Source organism: Mucor velutinosus (genome assembly GCF_035048745.1).
Source record: "Mucor velutinosus strain NIH1002 chromosome Unknown tig00001540, whole genome shotgun sequence".
NCBI classification, from domain to species: Eukaryota; Fungi; Mucoromycota; class Mucoromycetes; order Mucorales; family Mucoraceae; genus Mucor; species Mucor velutinosus.
In genome coordinates, this window is record NW_027041893.1 from 86,059 (window position 1) to 107,079 (window position 21,021).

At 40.1% G+C, this 21,021-nt stretch overlaps 6 protein-coding genes and 1 non-coding gene across 7 annotated transcripts; 4 read left to right on the forward strand and 3 right to left on the reverse strand.

Annotated features, from left to right (window-relative positions):
- Positions 1 to 1,870: 1,870 nt before the first annotated feature.
- Positions 1,871 to 2,374, forward strand: MCD1 (sister chromatid cohesion protein 1; the record flags this gene model as incomplete). Its single annotated transcript, XM_064823457.1, has 1 exon — positions 1,871 to 2,374. One exon carries the CDS (start codon positions 1,871 to 1,873, stop codon positions 2,372 to 2,374), a length of 504 nt encoding a protein of 167 aa, XP_064688282.1.
- Positions 2,375 to 3,570: 1,196 nt separating this feature from the next.
- Positions 3,571 to 5,403, forward strand: ATC70_004146 (AA_permease domain-containing protein; the record flags this gene model as incomplete). Its single annotated transcript, XM_064823458.1, has 1 exon — positions 3,571 to 5,403. The coding sequence occupies one exon, from the start codon at positions 3,571 to 3,573 to the stop codon at positions 5,401 to 5,403; it is 1,833 nt and encodes a 610-aa protein (XP_064688283.1).
- A 593-nt stretch (positions 5,404 to 5,996) lies between these two features.
- Positions 5,997 to 6,067, reverse strand: ATC70_004147. Its single transcript has one exon. It is a non-coding gene; the product is annotated as a tRNA-Gly (tRNA).
- Positions 6,068 to 6,292: 225 nt separating this feature from the next.
- Positions 6,293 to 10,077, reverse strand: ATC70_004148 (uncharacterized protein; the record flags this gene model as incomplete). The annotated part of the gene is made up of 2 exons (XM_064823459.1): positions 6,293 to 9,923; positions 10,070 to 10,077. The coding sequence occupies 2 exons, from the start codon at positions 10,075 to 10,077 to the stop codon at positions 6,293 to 6,295; spliced, it is 3,639 nt and encodes a 1,212-aa protein (XP_064688284.1).
- Positions 10,078 to 10,682: 605 nt separating this feature from the next.
- On the reverse strand, positions 10,683 to 11,498 carry ATC70_004149 (uncharacterized protein; the record flags this gene model as incomplete). Its single annotated transcript, XM_064823460.1, has 1 exon — positions 10,683 to 11,498. The coding sequence occupies one exon, from the start codon at positions 11,496 to 11,498 to the stop codon at positions 10,683 to 10,685; it is 816 nt and encodes a 271-aa protein (XP_064688285.1).
- A 4,093-nt stretch (positions 11,499 to 15,591) lies between these two features.
- ATC70_004150 (uncharacterized protein) lies at positions 15,592 to 17,273 on the forward strand (the record flags this gene model as incomplete). The annotated part of the gene is made up of 6 exons (XM_064823461.1): positions 15,592 to 15,829; positions 15,899 to 16,419; positions 16,477 to 16,809; positions 16,876 to 16,994; positions 17,064 to 17,147; positions 17,201 to 17,273. 6 exons carry the CDS (start codon positions 15,592 to 15,594, stop codon positions 17,271 to 17,273), a joined length of 1,368 nt encoding a protein of 455 aa, XP_064688286.1.
- A 1,764-nt stretch (positions 17,274 to 19,037) lies between these two features.
- On the forward strand, positions 19,038 to 20,857 carry ATC70_004151 (uncharacterized protein; the record flags this gene model as incomplete). The annotated part of the gene is made up of 3 exons (XM_064823462.1): positions 19,038 to 19,416; positions 19,470 to 20,436; positions 20,491 to 20,857. 3 exons carry the CDS (start codon positions 19,038 to 19,040, stop codon positions 20,855 to 20,857), a joined length of 1,713 nt encoding a protein of 570 aa, XP_064688287.1.
- Positions 20,858 to 21,021: the final 164 nt, after the last annotated feature.

Sequence of the window (21,021 nt, forward strand, 5' to 3'; positions counted from 1 at the left end):
AGTCAACTTGATAAAGGTATGTTTTATTATCAAACTGACAGGTGTAAAGTAAACTGAAGGATCTCTACTGGCCAGTTAGATGATCCTTCTTATATACTATAACAATGGATAAAAGTACTATTAATTGGATTAACAAATAAGTCAACTCAGATCAACTAATGTCTAATCATGCTAAAAGACAACTCCAGCAAGCTAATCATGATTTAGCTTTGCCTGGATGAATAATTAAACTCTCATCCGAGGTACCCTGATCTATCCTTTCTATAAGGATAATTAATATCGATCTAGTAGCATGTATCCAATAGGTGCAGTCTTCTTTGTCTATATCAATAGTACATATCTGAGTGTATATCGCTGAGCATACATCTTTAGCATGTATCTGGATATATGGCATGTCTATAGCATATCGTATGCATGTCTATAGCATGTCTCATATATATAGTACAAGTCTGTAGTACATAAAGTATCTGTAGCTAGTATCACGGATATAAGCATGTGTCTTATAGCGTGGATCATAAAGTGCACATCTGAAGCAACAAGCTCATATTGCATTAATCTTGGTGCCTATCCAGATATGGTAAACATCCGTAGTCAATGTCGGAATACAAGTATAAGTCTATAGCGCCATTCATGTCCGAGGTGCCATCTATAGCCTATATCATAACATAAAAAATGTTCAGTCCTTAGACACTTTACAACCCTAATATGGAACCTGAGTTTCAAGGCATCTATCAGGCCTAGCTCATATGAGAATAATGATTTTACAATCAATCAACAAAGACCACCATCTTTCCTCTGCTCAATGCTGTCAGCAACGTTTTCTTTGAACGACGACCCAGAGCCTCAGAGATTTAGTCAACGGCTGCGATCGAGACAACAAAACGAACATACTCGACCATTGAGAAGACCACGTCGTAATAGAAATCTAGGTAACATATTGTTTGAATTACTAAAGAACATGGAATTAATTTTTATTTTGTTACAAAGTTGATATTATTGATAACACCCAGTTTAAAGAAACTGACCATCTCTTTGAGCGAAATGTTGATTATGATCCAAATTCCCCTACTTACTGCAGACATGTTATGCAGCCCATGAATTGTTAATGTCCAGACTGTAACGCATTGTTGTATACTGAAGAGCTTTTAAAAAACAAATTTTCGATGTGTTGTAGACAGGGAAAGGTTCAATTGGAAGCCCTGCAAAATCCTCCCCAGCCACTACGATCTCTACTTACTGATTCAGACCAAGAAAGTCAGCACTTCAGAAATAGCATTAGAGCCTACAATAACAGCTTTGCCTTTACATCACTTGGTGCACATCAAGATGAGGGCTACTACCGTGGATTTAACAGTGGCACTTACACATTTCGAGTTAAAGGCTCAACATACCACAGAATAGATCCTATCTCTCCTATACCAGGATTTGCCTCACAGTATGCTCAAATATATTTTACGGACCCTCAATACCAAGCTAGCATGCGCAGAGGTATATTTTCGCAGCTTCATGAACCTCTGCTTGAGCGTCTCCAAGAAATGATGATGAGAGAATGTCCCTTTGCGCAAACTTTTGAGATGGCAAGACAACGTTTCGCTCATAATGAAGACAGTTTTCACATCATGATCAATGGCCGAGCAACAGCGACATTAGGAAGAACTTATTCTGCCGTACTATAGATGAAGTGGCGGCCATTGTTATAGATCCAGTCTCCACAGACGATCCAAATTATGTCCCTCATCTAAGGAGAGATGTGGCAACATTTCGTAGAAATGGCACTGTGGAGCATATTATGAGTGAATGCCATAGATTCTATGATTCAATGCATTATGTTTTGATGTTTCCGAGAGGTGAGAACGGATGGCATGTCAATATGCCACTCAGCATTACTACGAATGCCTCCTTCGAAGATGATGATGAAGGTGATGCAGTTAATAGCGAAACTGATGACGATAATACTGCCAATACAGTTGAAGCTGAAATCGATGGCGATGATGTCGAACAAGAAGTTACAAGGCCTATTACCACCATTAGAAGAGCCCAGCAAAACATTAGCGTAATGCAATTTTATGCTCATCGATTGCAAGTAAGACCCAACGCAGGAAGGCTGCATTATTTCGGCTGGCTATTCCATCAATATGTAGTGGACATGTATGTGAAGGTTGAACATCGACGTTTGGAATATCTACGAAATAACCAGGGATCGTTACGAACAGAGCTGTATTCAGGGCTTACAGATGCAGCGGTATCTGATAGCACCATCTCCACTGAGGAGATTGGTAAGCAAATTATTTTACCCTCATCACATACTGGATCACCAAGATCAATGCAGCAGTTATATCAGGATTCAATGGCAATGGTTTCTGCATTGGGTTAACCAAGCTATTTCATAACATTTACCTGCAATAATCCAAACTGGCCCGAAATTGTCAATGAATTACGCAACGGTGGTTTGAGCCCAACTGACAACAGACCGGATCTGTGTGCACGAGTTTTCGACATGAAGCTCAAGGAGTTGATTTCTTATATTAAGACAAAGCCATACATCTTTGGTAATGTCATTGGCTTTACTCATGTCGTTGAATTTCAGAAACGTAGCCTGCCACATGCTCATATGGTGATTATTGTGGATGAACCGAGCAGACCTACTCTTGAAACGTATGATAAGTATGTCACTGCCGAACTCCCAGATCAAAGCAAGCACCCCAAAGCGTATGCTACAGTCGTTAGAAACATGATGCATACTCCATGCGGAAAAAACATCAATAAGAAAAGGCCATGCTTAGATGATAATCTCCAGTGCACCAAGCAATATCCAAAGCAATACACCGAAGAGACTTTTATCGATTCTAAAGGATTTGTTCATTACAGACGACGAAGTCAACCAAGAAGCATGCCTGTCAGATTTGGGGATTATTATGCAGATAATCGATGGGTCGTACCTCATAACTTATACTTGATGACAAAGTATGATGCTCATATCAACGTTGAAATTTGCGCAGGAGTCCAGGCAATCAAATATCTTCAAAAATATATCACAAAGGGTAGTGACAAATCTCAAGTCAAATTAAGTAGAGACCAAGCCCAAGATGTAATATCACAACCAACGGCAATACTGCCACTTCTACTATGACAGCAGCATCCACCTCTACGGCCACATCATCTGCTCCTACAGTAGGGCACCCTCAACAAGAAGATAATAGCGATAGAGACGAGATCTCAACTTGGGTCAATGCCAGATACATTTCCGCGTCTGAAGCTTGCTAGCGCTTACTTGGAAAGAGTTTACACTCTACTTTTCCGTCAGTTACTCGACTGGCAGTTGATCTTCCAAATCAGCACAGGGTGTACTTTAACAACAACACTACTATTGCCAATGTCGTAAATGCTACCACAGCAAAGAAGACTACTCTGCAAGCATTTTCTGAATTGAACGCATCAGGAGACGTCTTTGCGCAGAATTTGCTTTATATTGATGTCCCAAGACATTATTCATTCGACAAAAAGCAAAAAAAATGGGTAAAAAGAAGGCGAGGAATCAACAGCCAGAACTGTGTTAAGGGGATAGGCAGAATGTATTTCGTGCCTCCAAGTGCTGCTAATATGGAGAAATACTGCATGCGTCTACTTTTATTGCATGTTCGTGGCCCTCAAAGCTTTGATAATTTAAAAAACGTCAATGGTGTTCAATATGTCACATTTCGTGAAGCTGCTCAATCCATGGGACTCTTAGCAAACGAGGATGAATGGCATTTTTGTCCGGATGAAGGATACGCGATGATAAGAACTGGATCCTCTCAGGTGCGAGATCTTTCTGTAACCATTCTGATATTTTGCACTATCTCCACCTACAAACAACTATGGGATAATCACAAGGTTCAACTGTCTGAAGATTTTATTCATAAAATTCAACAATCTCAAGCTGTTCCACAAGAATTGACTGATGCTCAGCTGGAATCTTGCTATCAAAAGGCATTGATTGACATTAGTAGAAAATTAATGACGCATGGAAAATCAGTCAAGAATTATCCAGAGCTGCCCCAAATCGATGAATCTGTTTTCAATCAGGAGGATGAAGAGCTTCGATCATTATTTGATCAAGAGGTAGTTGGGTATAATCTGGAGACTTTGGCTACTGAAGTTCGAATTTACGAGGAAAGGATGAACGCTGATCAGCTTCAAATATACAACACTGTGCTTAATTCTGTAAACAATCCTGGCCTTGGTATCCCTACATGTTTCTTCATTGATGGTCCCGGTGGTACTGGAAAAACGTATCTGTATCATGCTCTTCTCACTAAGGTTAGAGCAGAATCAGGAATTGCTTTGGCAACTGCTTCCTTAGGTATCGCAGCAACTCTTTTACCAGGTGGTCATACTGCTCACAGTACTTTCAAGATACCTCTCAAGACAGACCAAACATCAACCTGCCACTTCTCAAAACAATCAAACACTGCTAAACTTTTGAAGGAAGCAAAGCTGATTATTTGGGATGAAGCACCAATGACTCACAAGCACGCATTTGAGGCTGTAGACAGATCGCTTCGTGATTTGATGTCCTCAGTACATCCTTCTTATGCTGGAAAGCCTTTTGGTGGAAAAGTTGTTGTTCTTGGAGGGGATTTTCGTCAAGTTCTCCCGGTAGTCAAGAAAGGTAGAAGGGCAGATGCAGTTGCAGCCTCTTTGGAGGCATCATACTTGATGTCTCATACTAAAAGTCTCAGACTGACTCAAAATATGAGACTCACCAACGATGAAGGCCCTTCCTCATCTCAATTCGGTTCTAACAATTTCGCTCAATACTTGCTCCGTATTGGTGAAGGATCTAACCAACATCAATTTGGTGATACTCTGGCCATTGACCCCCATTTGGATTGTAGTTACATTGAAAGCTACAGCGAGATTATTGAAATTGCTTTTCGTGATGTATCTATGATGTCTTCACCGACATCCTTTATAGACATAACTATCCTGGCAGCAACGAATGCGGTGGTGGATCAGATAAACGATCTAGCTCTGGCAGCGTTTCCTGAAGAATCTGTTGTATATCTATCCAACGATGAACATATCATTGATTCAGGGTCTCCGTCTAATACACCTGTTGAGTATCTGAATAAGTTGAAACCTTCTGGAATGCCTCCACATGAACTAAAGCTGAAAGTCAACCAGCCTATTATGTGCCTTCGAAACATCAATCCAAGGCAAGGCCTATGCAATGGAACCCGTCTTATAGTCAGAAACTTGATGAGAAATACGATTGAAGCCGAAATTGCATGCAGTAGCCACCAAGGGAACTTTGTATACATTTCAAAAGTTCGCTGCACAGTGACCAAGACACCGCAGAACTCGAGGGAAAGCTGTCAAGAACGCAATTTCCAGTGCAAAGTGCCTTCGCTATCACTATAAACAAAGCTCAAGGGCAAACCCTCCGCAATGTTGTCGTTTCTTTGCTGGACCCCGTTTTCTTCCATGGACAGTTGTATGTTGCTCTATCAAGAGTAACATCACTGAATCATCTCAAAATTGTTTTACAAAAGGCTGAAAACGAACAATCAAGACAAACTATAAACGTTGTCTATCAAGAAATTCTTTCTTAAAAATGCAAAGTTTTTCATTAAATAAAGTTTCTTACATTTTAGCTTTTATCTATTCGTGATATTAGCCAAAGGCCCGCGGCAGCGCGAGCCGCCTGAACGTAGGTTGGTTTCCACCGAAGCGAAGCGTAGGTCAGGAAACTACCCGAAGTGTCGAAAGGCTCGTCTTATATAGTATAAATCTTATAGTACTAGCGTATCTGAAGTCCATATCTTCTTATAGTATAAATCGATATCGTACATCTAATCCAGTGTACATACAGTTTATATCTAAATCTGGTAACTGGATGAACTGTCGGAATGCAGATCATAGTGGATGTATTCCACACTACCAAAAAATGATAAGTTTGTAGAAAATCGAAGACTAGAAGTCTACAAACACTACTCTTGCAGATTTTTGCAAAATGCGCGGTCGGGGAATCGAACCCCGGCCCTTCGCGTGGCAGGCGAAGATTATACCACTTAACCAACCGCGCACCTTGTTGTTTTGTCGTCTTGATAGATAAATCCAATGGTAGGAGTTAACAAATAACTTAGAGTGTAACTAATAGATTGAGATTATGTTTGAAGATGCTGTTTATTGAATGCATTTACAACTTATATTTATACTATTTCTGCGATCGATAATTACTTAATCAATGGAACTTTCGAGTAGATATAGTATTTGATATAGCAACTGATAATCAGATCAATGCTTGCTATCAGTTTCCAGAACCTTCGAGTATACGCTGGCGCCTTTTAGTCGCTTTCTTCAAATTTGGTTTAAACCTAAATTTAGGCACGACATCATTCCCCCCCGAGATTGTTGATCGACTCTGATCAACTTGATCGACAGAGCCAGAAGTACCAGAGAAACTAGAAGTACAAGATACAGCCTGATTACTAGAGTTGAGACCCATTTCTTCACGCCAAGCAGCACGAGACACAGTGGGGTTGTACCAAGGAGTATCAATGGATTCAGCCTTAACACCTTTTAAACGGTCAACATGTACCCAAGACGAGTAAGGTTCACCACCAATCGTAACCAACTTGTAGACATGGCTTTCCGAGTTTTTATCAACGACAATAAAGGGACCCATCCAATTGTATTCAAGACCGTATTTCTGTTCGTTTCTAAGCAGGACATGATCACCAACTTCAAATTCAAGCTTCTCAATAGCCGCATCCCAACGTTCTTTGTCGGATTCAGAGACCATTTTCATACGATGAGCAGAAGCAGCACGGACTTGACCAAGGCTTTCCAATTCACGAGCAGTATGTTCAGCCACAGTTCTAGGATCATTTGCTGTCAACTTATCGAAATAAGGACGAGTATAATCCCCAGGAAGCAGTGGTTCACGACCATATACCAAATAAAAAGGAGAATAACCAGTAGAGCGATGATGACGAACCCGAGCAGCAAAGAGAGCCGTGTCAACAAATTTATCCCACATAAAAATAGCACCGTTAACGTATTTTCTTAACATAGCCTTGAGAATACCATTGAGACGTTCGCATTTACCATTAGTTCTAGGGTGGAAAGCAGAAGTAAACTTGTGATTAACCTTGACTCTATGCATGTAGAGTTTCACCACGTTTGACATAAAATTAGCACCACGATCTGTCAAGATTTCCTGGGGGCATCCAAAACGCATCACGATTTCCTCATAGATGAAATCAGCAACGGCTTCTGCTGTGGCTTCCGGTACCGCACGAGCAATAGGCCAATTCGTAGTGTAATCAACCGCAGTAAGAAGCCATCTGTTACCTTGAGGTGTCAGAGGTAACTCACCAACAAAATCCAAGTGCCAGCGACCAAAAGCGGGAGGAATATCCAGAGAAACCATTGGAGCATGATGCTTATTTTTACCAGAACTAGAAGCCAACTGACATTCCTTACAAGTAGATAACCAGCCTTGAATATCAGATCGCATATTGGGCCACCACCAGCGTTTGCGCATAAGCTCAAACACAGTACTTTGACCAGCATGACCAAACCCTTCATGGAATCTGTTCACCAAGGTAGCACGATTTGAGAATGGACAGAACCTTGCTTCAAACTCTCGTTCACCAATTTTCACCTTGCGATAAACCTTCTCATTTTTGATGACAAACCTGTGAGTGTTGGACTCGAGTAGAGATTTCACCGAATCGGGAACTAACTCTTGTTTGGTTAAATAGAAAGTTGGCCAATCCGATGGATGTACCATTATATTTGACTCGACAGAGTACAAATAACGAGGTTCCATACTAGTATTAGCGGCCACACAGTCAGCACCATCACGACGGGAAAGAGCATCCGGGACTTCATTGATTTTGCCAGGTTTGTACAATATTTTAGGAGCGTAAGTCTCGATTTCTGATAACCAACGGACCAAACGAGCTGTAGGTTTAGATTGCGATCTTAGATACTGTAACGGATTATGATCAGTATATACCACGTAGTCAGCACCATCAATGAAGCATCGCCAGACCCGCAAAGCATGCAAAACACCAAGAAGTTCCCTCTCTTGCGCAGGGTAGTTACGTTCAGCCATAGAAAATTTCTTAGATTCGAATGCCAAAGGATGTAAAACGCCTTGGTCATCTTTTTGCAAAAGTACCGCACCACAACCAAAGTCAGAGCTATCTGTCTCAATGATATATGGTTTAGTCACATCAGGAGGTTGTAGACAGGGAGCATGAGTCAATAAGAATTTCAATTGATCAAAAGCTTTTTGACACTCCTGACTCCAGACAATGCCACGACGTTTAGAACCAGTACCCTTAGTAAGTTCAGTTAGAGGGGCTGCCACAGACGAGAATTGACGGATGAACCTTCGGTAATGGGAAGCCAAACCAACAAATTGACGAACCTCTTGCACATTAGTGGGAACAGGCCAATCCTTGATCGCTTTAACCTTTGAATCAGAAGGCAGAATGCCTTTTGCCGAGACCTTCATGCCTAAGAACTCCACTTCACGCTGATTGAACTTACATTTCTTTGGGTTGGCATACAACTTGAACTGCCTAAATCTTTCCAAAACTAGACGAATGTGTTCCAGATGCGATTCAGCAGTTGGAGAATACACCAAAATGTCATCTAAGTAGAGCTGGACGAATCGATCAATGTAGCCAGAAAGACACTTGTTCATCATATTTTGAAACACCGACGGAGAATTTCGGAGTCCGAAAGGAAGCACAAGCCATTCAAAAGCACCATAGCGTGTAACAAAACAAGTTTTAGGGACATCTGCGCTAGATAGCCTAATTTGGTGGTAGCCGCTCGTCAGATCGAATTGCGCAAAGTATTTAGCCCCGCCGAGGCGTTCCAAACACTCATCTATACGAGGTAAGGGGGTGTTGAGCTTTTTAGTGCATAAAGAATTGATAATTCTGAAATCAATGCACATTCGAAGCTCGCCAGACTTTTTACGCACAAACAGAACAGGAGCACCCCAAGGAGACGAACTAGGTTGGATGAAGCCTTTGTCCAACAATTCCTTTAGTTGACGTTGTAGTTCATCCAATTCTAAAGGACTCATCTTGAAAGGATGTTTGCATACAGGTTCAGCATCGCCAGTCTCGATAACATGTTCGATACCACGATCAGGAGGTAAACCAGGAGGTAGTTTTTCCGTGAAAACATCCTTGTACTCATCCAACAGTTTAGAGATATCCTTTCCGAGATTATCACTAGTATCCACCATGTTGTGCCAATCACCAGACTCTTTGACATGTACCAAAAACAATTCATCAATCTTGTTTTTTCGCAGAGAACGCTGCATTTGTCTTTTGGACATGACATACACCAAATCTTGAGCATTAGATACCAGATTTACCGGAGACAAGACAGCCATACCAATACCATGAGGGCCAGGGATAGACCAAGAGTTATTAGACCAATTGGGAACAGGTTTATACTGTTTGAACCATTGTTGACCAAGAATAAGATCAAATTTAGTATCAAACACATAAGCCTGTATACGTTGACCAACACCATTAGCCGAGACCGAAAATTCCACCTTTTCCTTGATAACAGATACTTGTCCATTAGCCGTTTCCACTTCGTGTTTAGAATGTAATGGTGTGATCTTCATTGTTGTAGGATTAACTAATGTAGGACTAATGTAGTTTGAGCTAGCACCAGTATCCAACAGTACCTTGATAGGCTTGAGGCAATCACGAGTTCCATCATTAGAACAGAGGTCAAAAGAGTACAACGGCAAATCAGTAGTAGCTTTATTGTTCTTTTCCAAATTAAACAAATAATTGCTGTCAGCCTTTAGATCATCCGTCTCGTGATCGCTATCGAGATCTAACAGATCAACACCATCATTACCAGTCTTGGGAACAGTATCTCCTACTTTGATACTGTTTGCAGTGAAATCAGGTTTAAATAGATTTCACAAAAAAAATAAAGCAAAGGTAAAATACAATAGAAATCAACTGTATTTTATTTTGTGTATAAAATAAACTGAAGATCCTGGAATTGAGTAAAAAAAGAAGAGTATTTATACATTTGCATCTGGCTTGTAGGATTAGTGATGATAGAGAGCAATAGGTGCTGCTATTGCGATATCTGGCAAATGTTGTTGATGTTTGATTTAAAGTGGTAATCAATGCAGGAGCACTGGCCATAAGGGTCGATTTGAGTAACCTTGATGGGCTTGGGTGAGCTATCGTCATAGCATGATTTAATGTAACCTTGATGGTTTAAAGTGTGATGTTTGTTATTGAAGCATGGAATCCTTTATCTGGGATATTGTGCAACTATGGCAGCAGGGCATAGTTGTCATATTTGAATATGCTTGTTATTGATTTAATTCTATTTGGATAAAGATACCATCACCTATTACGACCATCATGGGTGTGATTGAATACACTGTGATCAGGAGTGATTCATTCACACGATGTGCGATATAAGCGTGTATCTTTACTTTAGTATTTTTAAATGGGTTTTTGATGTACATTTGAGCGCTTTCATTAATAGATCCAAATAGCATGAATTTGAATGAGTGCTATTTGATGAACTTTGGTTTTCAATTAAGTTGCGTTTGGGTGGCTATTTCATTACACTGTTGAGGGATCTTCTATTAGAGCGTGCCTGATCTCCCCCCTCGTCAGACACGCTTACTCTTTTAAATGCTTTTTAAAAGAGCCACCATAGCGTTTTCCACCACCACGACCATTAGTACGAGGGCTGGGGCACTCACCTTGCATGTGTCCCCAACCTTGACAATTGTAACATTTAATGTTGGTATTGTTTCTGGGTTTGTTACCAGCATTAAAGTTACGTCGACCGCCAGGAACACCATTAATAGCATTGACTAGTTCACGGATTGCATTCAAATCCATCGATTCATACTGAGGTTGCGGTACATTCGGCCTAATAGGTTGAACTACCTCGTCTTCACCAGCACCTTCGATGGCAAGAGCCAAGCGCTGAGCTTCCTCCAGCGATTTGGGAAAATGAGATCGCACAGCATGACGAAGAGGTTGTTTTAGTCCTCTCACAAACTTGTCTTGAGCTACACCAGGCGTCATATCCGGGATCTGTAATAGTAGACGTCTGAATGCGTTGATATAACTCGTAACATTCGAGACTTGAACCAGATTAGCCATACCATCGCGCGCCTTGGCAATGGCATCGATTGGTATGAATTCATTACGTAATGCCGTCTTGAACGTTTCCCAATCTTGTGGTGTATGCTCACTATCAAAGGCACTCATCTGTGAGTACCACAATTGAGCATCATTTCGCAACAGAGAAAGTCCAACCAAAAGCTTTTCTTGGGTGTTTTCAATCTTTACCAAGGAGAAATACAACTCCAAAGAGTAAATCCATGCGTTTAGAACAATAGCGTCTCTTTCACCATTAAAAACATCGGGTTCACGGACCTTGCGAACGTAACCAGAGTTGTTACCAACAATATTTGCACTTGACATAGTAATATCTTCGTTCATAGACTTGTAGAGAACCAGAGAAAATCAGAGAGAACCAGAGAAACTTGTAGAGAAACCAATAACGAACGTCAAGAGAGCCTTGAAAAATAACCTTGAGAGATAACCTTTAGAATAACCTTGAGAAATAACTTTGTAACTTGAATTTGTTTTTTGTCCTGCTGCTACCAGCTGTCGTCTTGATAGATAGATCCAATGGTAGGAGTTAACAAATAACTTAGAGTGTAACTAATAGATTGAGATTATGTTTGAAAATGCTGTTTATTGAATGCATTTACAACTTATATTTATACTATTTCTGCGATCGATAATTACTTAATCAATGGAACTTTCGAGTAGATATAGTACTTGATATAGCAACTGATAATCAGATCAATGCTTGCTATCAGTTTCCAGAACCTTCGAGTATACGCTGGCGCCTTTTAGTCGCTTTCTTCAAATTTGGTTTAAACCTAAATTTAGGCACGACAGTTTTCTGAATAGATAAATTCAATTGTAAGAGTTAACAAATGACCCAGAGTGTAACTAATAGATTTGAGATTATGTTCGAAGATAATGTTTATTGATTGCATTTACAACTTATATCTATACTATCACTACGATCGATAGCTACTTGATCAATAGAACTTTCGAGTAGATACAATACTTGATATAGCAACTGATAATCAGATCAATATCTGCTGCTATCAGTTTCCAGAACCTTCGAGTATGTGCTGGCGCCTCTTAGTCGCTTTCTTCAAATTTGGCTTAAACCTAAATTTAGGCACGACATTGTTAAAATCGTTTTGCTCTCTCATCCCCACTCTCATTGTTTCAGTTTCTGCTGTCTTTGTGGTAGTTTCTGTCGCAGTGAAATCAGGTTTAAATAGATTTCACAAAAAAAAAGCAATAGTAAAATACAATAGAAATCAACTGTATTTTATTTGTGTATAAAATAAACTGAAGATCCTGGAATTGAGTAAAAAAAAGAAGAGTATTTATACATTTGCATCTGGCTTGTAGGATTAGTGATGATAGAGAGCAATAGGTGCTGCTATTGCGATATCTGGCAAATGTTGTTGATGTTTGATTTAAAGTGGTAATCAATGCAGGAGCACTGGCCATAAGGGTCGATTTGAGTAACCTTGATGGGCTTGGGTGAGCTATCGTCATAGCATGATTTAATGTAACCTTGATGGTTTAAAGTGTGATGTTTGTTATTGAAGCATGGAATCCTTTATCTGGGATATTGTGCAACTATGGCAGCAGGGCATAGTTGTCATATTTGAATATGCTTGTTATTGATTTAATTCTATTTGGATAAAGATACCATCACCTATTACGACCATCATGGGTGTGATTGAATACACTGTGATCAGGAGTGATTCATTCACACGATGTGCGATATAAGCGTGTATCTTTACTTTAGTATATTTAAATAGTTGCTGATGTACATTTGAGGGCTTTTACTAATAGATCCAAATAGCATGAATTTGATTGAGTGCTATTAGGTGAATTTCGGTTTTCAATCAAGTTGCGTTTGGGTGGCTATTTCATTACACACTGTACTCTTATTACAATTTGCCTCTCAGATATGGTTTATGTACTAGGCAAAAGCATGTGAGGTTGAAGCCATTATCGAACAATACTTTGCATACAATGCAAACTCACGATGCTTCTGATCTGTAATGCTCGTGCCCAGTTTACTTCTTATTAGGCTTTACCTTTCCTTAAAGCGGGCCAATTTGAAGGCGAAGAAAAAAAATGCAGTTACTACCCTATTTTTTTCAATGCAACAAGGAGTGTATGTAGCATATTTTTTATAGGAACTATTCTCCTTGGTATATGAGCCCTGCCAATGCTGAAGAGTGTGATTTGAAGCTTATATTGTAAAGCAAATATAACATTTTTGACAACATATATTATGTATTCTACAATAGGCAATGATCCTATATTTTTTGCTTTATTTTATTCGTATAAAAAGGTCTACAATACTTTAATGCCACGTTATTATTGTTTATCATTTTTGTTACAATGATACCCGAGTTCAAAAGGAAGCCAAAGCTACAGTCCTTATTGTGGACAGCAAAAACAGCACTTAAATAGAGATGAACGGTATCAATCAACAAACCTATATATTACTGTCAAGTGTACTTGTATCTGTTGAATCGCATCATCCAAATTTTTAGAGCAGTGCTTACTTGTCTATCAGTACATTCAGTGTGTGCGCACAAAAAAAATCTCACATAGTTGCCATTATTTTACTTAAATGGGTCAAGTAACTCAAGGGGTTTCCCTTCTTTATCAACAACAAATGTCGCTATAAGTATTCTCCTACTCTGCTCTCGTTAATATCATGATTTCAGAATAGAAAATTGCAGTAAAGACCTCTTCTTATTATGTCCAGGTGCCAAACATTCTTGATGTTGGGAACAATTGCCTCACTGAAGAGTCTTGATGCAGTTTGTGTTCGATGTCCTTCCTATTTACCTGCAAGCAAGCAGCAAATCTCGGTTCGAGATTATAATACAGGAACACGATGCGTATACAAGACTACGCTGCTGACTGACATTTCGGAAATAGATCTATGCATTTGAATCAGGTCAGTGCTATTGAGCAATGTCGTGTTACAAATGTTCTCCAAGTCTGTTTATGCAACCAAAATAGCGATAAATTACTTGATGTAAAATAACATGGGACGAGTTGTTACGTTCAACCGCATTCCATTGCAAGAGATATCTATTTGTATGAAATCAAAACGCAAGACTCAAGCTCAGAACCTAATAATCAGCTTGTTACTGGAAGCAAAGCCCCCAAAATGCCATAAGCTCAGAAAAAACAGAAAAATGAAGATTGAGGGTTTTACTAAAATGTCGATGCAATGCCTGATTGTAGTACAGAGACCAAGCGTTACATTCAAAAAGAACAAAAGTTGATCTTAACAGTGTTGAAAAAAATGTCAGATTGCGAAATGAATGTAACATTTTGAGAATCAACTGACAGTTCATTATTTACATTTATATAGAAAAGGGTAAAAGCAGTGTTGTTGTTATTATTGCTGTTATTTACTATTTAGCTTATGCTTGATTTGTATGTCAAGATGCTGACCGATGTTAGCTAAATGTCATCAACTGGTAAATCAACCCTGGGGTACACGATTGAAGGCTGTATCGTTGGAGACTGGATGATAGTGTTCATGGCAATATCAACAATAACCTTTCGCCTTCTTTTCTTCTAAAAATTGTAGTACAATGTGAAATCCTCATGAGGTTGTACACTGTTACCTTTTACTTCTGAGAACATTTCCATCAGAGTGCAAAGGAAAAGACAGTAATAATGCACGCTGATGATGAGCACATCAGTACACGTCTTTACATATGATGTGCACTAAATAACCCTTGAATCCGATAGATGACAGCGTCAATGGTAGAGCCACATCAGTCCTCATCGCTCGCAAAAAAAAAAAAAAAAAAAAAAAAATCAAAAGGAAATGCAATGTTGTTATTTCTGTTGCAAGGTCAAAACGCTTTTTTTGGTAAATGAAATCATCTAATAAACAGGTTTGAATTAAGGTACAGCAAAAATATACTTGCGCACCTTGCTACACCTACAGCAAACACACAACGAATACAGAGATTTGATTGTTTGGGTTTCAGAGAATGTTTAAACAGCTAGGGATCAAAGACTCCTAAATACATCATGATTTCATTCAAACTAGGTAATGATGAGCGACAAGGAGATGATCTATGGCTGCCATTGAAATCAAGCAACAAGTGGATGGTGCTCCCAAGGCCATGATGGAAGAAGCATCTCAAGAGATGTGTAGATGTTATTGACCTGCTCCACACGTGACGTTTGTTGATATACCCTATTCAAACAGTGAGTTACCCATTTTGGACTCTTTGAAAAACATCCATTCGTTTTCGACGTTGGAAAGAGTCCAAAAGAGAGAATACACATATTTTAACTTTTTTTTTTTTTATATATTTTTTTTTTCTTTTTCTAAATGCTTTTGCTTTTCTTCTCCTCAACATCTTGATATAAACACTTTATCATTCTCTGTATATATATAACTCGCCACTCCCATTTCCTCATCCTAATGAATAATCACAACCATAACAACACAAACAACTATGGCGGAATACCGGTTGCACCTCCTTATTATACAAATCGAGACACTGAAATGACAGAAACTCAACCAAAGTCTCGACATCAGCTCAAACACAATCCTGCTGGAAAGTTGGCGAAACAAAGATCATCGCCAGGAAAGAGAATTGTCTATTATCACAGTTTAGAACCCGACATCAACCACATTAAAAAGCCACTGAAGAGAATAGGTATGCAAAATCTGGCACTCAAGCAGGAAGTACGGCAAACTAATATAGCAGATCAAAAATAACGGCTAGATTTTACGCAGAAATTACCAGCCGAATTATGCACATTTATCGTATCACTACTCGATTTTGACACATTACTTGTGATTCCCAAAGTATCGCGGCTATGGGCCCGTTTATTCTACATTGATGAGATTTGGAAGCTAAGGATGACAGAAAACAACTGGAAACTAAAGATGCCGCCCAACATGTATCTGTCTGACGAGGAGCAGAGTTGGTACTACTGGTTCAAACAAAGATATCAATTGCAGCATCGATGGAATATCGGCAAAGTGGCTTCCCATTATTTACTGGGCCATCACGACAGCGTTTATTGCCTCCAATTTGACGATGAAAAGATTGTTACTGGCAGCAGAGATCGCACCATCAAGATATGGAATCTGAATCTGTATCAATGCACCGATACACTGGAAGGACATCAAGGCAGTGTGCTGTGCCTTCAATACAATGACCAAGTCATTATCTCTGGATCATCAGATCACACTGTGATTGTGTGGGATATGAGAACCAAGCGCATCCGTGGCCGTCTTCATGTAAATCCACCGTATATAGCTGTGCGTGTAAAATGCGTGTGCTAACTCTATTGATAGGGCCATTCTGCCGGTGTATCTGACATTTCATTTGATCATCGTTACATTGTGAGTTCATCAAAAGACGGTTCTATTCGTATTTGGAGTAGCAGCACGTTTCAGCCCATTCGTATGATAATAGGCCATCAGGGCCCCGTCAATGCAATTCAGTTAAAAGGAGACTATCTTGTTTCGGCTTCCAGTGATGCATTGATCAAACTATGGCAAGTGTCGACTGGCGAACTGATTCGAGAATTTGCAGGGCACAGGCATGGTCTAGCTTGTGTTCAATATGATGGCAAAACCATTGTGAGTGGTTCCAATGATCACACAATCCGCGTATGGGATGCTGAGGTAAAATTAGATGGATGATAGAAATACAGTGTGTTTTTGCTTACACCCTCTCTGTGACAAATATAGACTGGCCAATGTACTCGTGTATTTCAGGGTCATACTGGACTTGTGAGAAATCTTCGCTTTGATGGCAATAAGATCGTCAGTGCTAGTTACGATCAGAGCATCCGCGTATGGGATATAAAGTAAAGTCATACAAAGAACCCCATGATGATCGAATCTAGTTTTTGCTAATTTTAAATGTCTTGATTTAGTTCTGGAGCATGCTTACTCAACTTTCAAAGTGGCCATACAAGCTGGATTTTCGATGTGCATTTCGACAAGAAGCGGATTATTAGGTATGTCCATTGCCAATTCTTGTTGAGCGCGTCTATTCACATTTTTCATGTAGTTCGAGCCAGGATAGAAAGATACTCGTCATGGATTTTGCACATGAGTTGAATACAAGATGTCTTGATCTCTAGAAGAGTTGTATATTGCGCTTATTCCCCCCCCCCCTACCTCTATTTTTTTTTCCTCACTGTACAAATGTAAACACACTGTTTTATATATTTACTATTTATTAATACTATCACACTACTAATTTCTCAACCAAGAGGACCCTTTTACACACATTTACTATAAACATGCTTCTTTTTCGTTCAAATATACGCGCTTTTACTTGTCGGATAAACAAAAGAGCGCCTACTTGAGGACGCACAAAAAAGAGCCAAGTTTAGATGCCTTTGGTAACCAAGGAGATGGGACACTAGTAGATTCTTGAGCAACCAAAACCCTGTGTATGTGTATTCTTGGAATGTCTCTCTTATTAGCACACTTGCTTATTACATGGCCCACTTGCATGTAGACGGGCCGAACCGAAGTATACATGGCTAACTTCAGGGTCTAGATTTAAGGTTGCACTTGATCATCTCTCGTACTCTTCTGATGCACTCGAAAAGGCTAATACATAATCAACTAGGTGGTAAGATTCGATCACCCACCATTTGAAAGACGCATGTTCCAATGTTCTACAGAAAGACGGGGAGAAGATTATTGCTTTTTGTCTGTGCTTTTGTACAACACTGCGCATGTAACATCTAATGAAATACATAGTAGAAATGTACAATCAGTATCTCCCTCTTGCAAGGCTCGACATGGCACTATTACATAAAGAAAATCCATGTAGAACTGGAAAACACAGTGCTGAATCAAACCTATTTGTGCGCGTATATGTCGTATCAAACTCTAGCTCTTACTCCCCCCCCCTTTTTTTTTTTACGTTGCCTCCTTATTTGACTGACGCTACATGTGGTTTACACGCTTCCTCTTTTCCGTTTAACGTCCCTTGTTTTGCTTGATCCCGTAGCAGAAACCGTTTCAAAACGCAAGAGAGAGCAATATAACTCTATTCTTTATTTGTGAGATATTTACATTTTTAAGTTGTATGTGTAACTCAATGCACATACACACACATTTAATATTATGCTTCCCTAGGTTTATATAATATACAATATAGTTCCAATCGATGTGGCAGCACAAGGACGAAAAGACTGGTACCGATTGAATTACCGTAACCTTGTTCCACCTTTACATCGATGGCCAAGTTGCCCCATTTAAGCTCAAGTTGAAATCAAAATGAAACATAGCAGGCGTGCCCTCGATTCACCCTGCCTCTGTCTCTGGCTGATCTTATGGCGAGAGGTTGCTCAAAGTGTTTCACACTACAGCAGGGCCCCTCCAATGCTCACACAATTCGGTATTTTGACAGCCGTTCGGCTGCATTGCTTCAACTCTAAGGGGCAGGGGGTCAGTTCGACACTACAAAGGCGACGCTTGGGCAATTCTTTTATAAATGCTCCATCAGCACAACCAGAGCATAAATGGTGTGGCAGGTGATACCTACCTAGCACACTTTCATTGAGGACATAATGAGGATAACACGATTTGGATCTATTCTTTTTCTCGTGTCTCCTAAAATCAGCATGCTAGAGTCACACTAGCCGGGTTTAATAACCATTACTTTATCAATTAAACTTTTTTAATGGTTTTTTTGGGTCCTTAACATCTGCTGCCGTCTCTCTATTTGCTTCTCTTTTCTCTTTTCTCTTTTCTCATTCTTTTTACGCTTTTTGTCTTGTATTCATATACATAAGATCGTCAATTGTAAACATCCACATTGGATCTCTTCAACATCTCAACATTCCGCTTCTCCGCTCGATCCCCCTTATTTTAATACAATCAGCCAAATGTCTTCTTATACTACAGCAGCAAGACCTCCAGCAGACTCAAATTGTGATCTAGAAAATGCATACGCAATCGACAGCTTCTTTCCAGCATACACACAGCAATTGCAGCAGCAGCAGCAGCAGCAGCAGCAGCAGCAGCAATTACAACCTCCACCGTCATCACAGCAGCAACATCGTCAAGATCTATGCAGCAGCAATGACAAAATCAACATGACTCCATCAGAGTTTGATTGCTTTCCTCAAGCTGTAGCATCTCTTCCACTGGAAAGCCTCTCTCTAGACCAGCACTTGTCTAATGAATGGCCATTGGAGCTGGGAGGAGGAGGAGGAGGAGGAGGCGAAGGAGGAGGAGAAGAAGAGTACCAAGCAGATATCAATTGTGAGTATGCCATGTTGCAGCATTGCACTTTGTATTGATAGAGTATGCCGTAGTTCTCTTTACTTGCAATGAGCTGGGTGTCGCTGCGTCTGAATCGTCCTCTTCTTCATCTGCCATAGTTACAGCATCAGCAACAACAGTAGGCCACTTTCAACAACAACCATCTATCAAAGGAGCCGAGCAATTCCGTCGTTTTTCCTTGGAAGAGACAGATACATTGGGTAATCTGATGCCATTCTATCCACAGACTTCTATTTACAGCCCCAAACACCACAAGGAGAGATCGTCTATGCCAAATGTATTTGAGCACTTTGCTGCTGCTAATACCACTGTCATTCCTCAACAGGACCTGCTGCCGTGGCAACAGAGCACATTATTGCAGAAAAGACCAGATTATCGGCCTCAGCTTGTCATTTCATCCATCTCTTCGCCACTCAAAAAACATGCCAAGAAGAGGTCTCTGGTTGATCAAGTCATGAATGAAGAATACATGCCCTCTGTCGTTTCCAGCTTGAGTGAGCCTATTCCATCTTCGCATCAGTGGATGATTAGAAAACGAAGCAAGTCTATTCGCCATACCAATGCGAACAAGACGGATGATCACTCTGCTATTACTACTACTGCTGGTGTTGCTGCGTCTAATCCTACCCCTAGTCCAACCACTCCAACAGCCACAACGGTAGCAACAGGCATACTGAATATACCTGAATACATTGTGCCATCGTCAACGCCCATGAACAATGAGATGATGCAACAGCATCCTCATCATCAGCGCCAAGATTACATGATTCCATTAGATCCAATGCTGCATTACGAGGACCTCCATATGCCAACGTCTGGCTCATCTGCAAACAACAGTAACAGCCAGTTGCTAGCAGCAATGCCACGTCGGCAGAAGCTGCGATATGATGGCGATAGTTATACTCCCAAATGGGTCCGATTTACTGGTCATCTGAAAGAAGGCTACTGCGATAGTTGTCAGCCTGGTAAATGGCTACAACTTAAAAATAGTGCCTATTGGTAAGCTTCAAGGGTAAATCATTAGCAATGAGCAACTAACCAACAACATCACAGGTACCACAAGCAATTTTACCATGGCATCTCTTCTGTATCGGGTAAATCATTCATGAAACCGTTGGAACAACGCATGGGAAAGGGAGACATGATTGAGGGTCTCTGCCACCAATGCCACCGTTTCGTATCTGCCTGCAATGGAAAAAAAAAGAACAACTATATGCTCTGGTACCGCCATGCTCATAAATGCCATTTGTACGATAAACCCAAGGCCACCTCCAAAAGTGTCCGAAAGCTATCCAACAACTCGACAACGCCGGCTATATCCACTGATGCAGCCACTGTAGCTCCGTCCTCGCCGACTTCACCCAGTTGCTCAACATCCCATCCTTCTCATCATCATTATCAAGTGAACTCACAAAGATGATTTGTATATATATATATATATGATACTATATAAGCTGTATTTACCCCTCTATTTTTCTCTTTTTCTTTACTCTTAATACAAACGACATTGCAAAGTCTAAATCATGAAATCCATCTGCAAACATGACGACATTATGCATGTAGGCTTTCAAAGTCTTTTTTTTT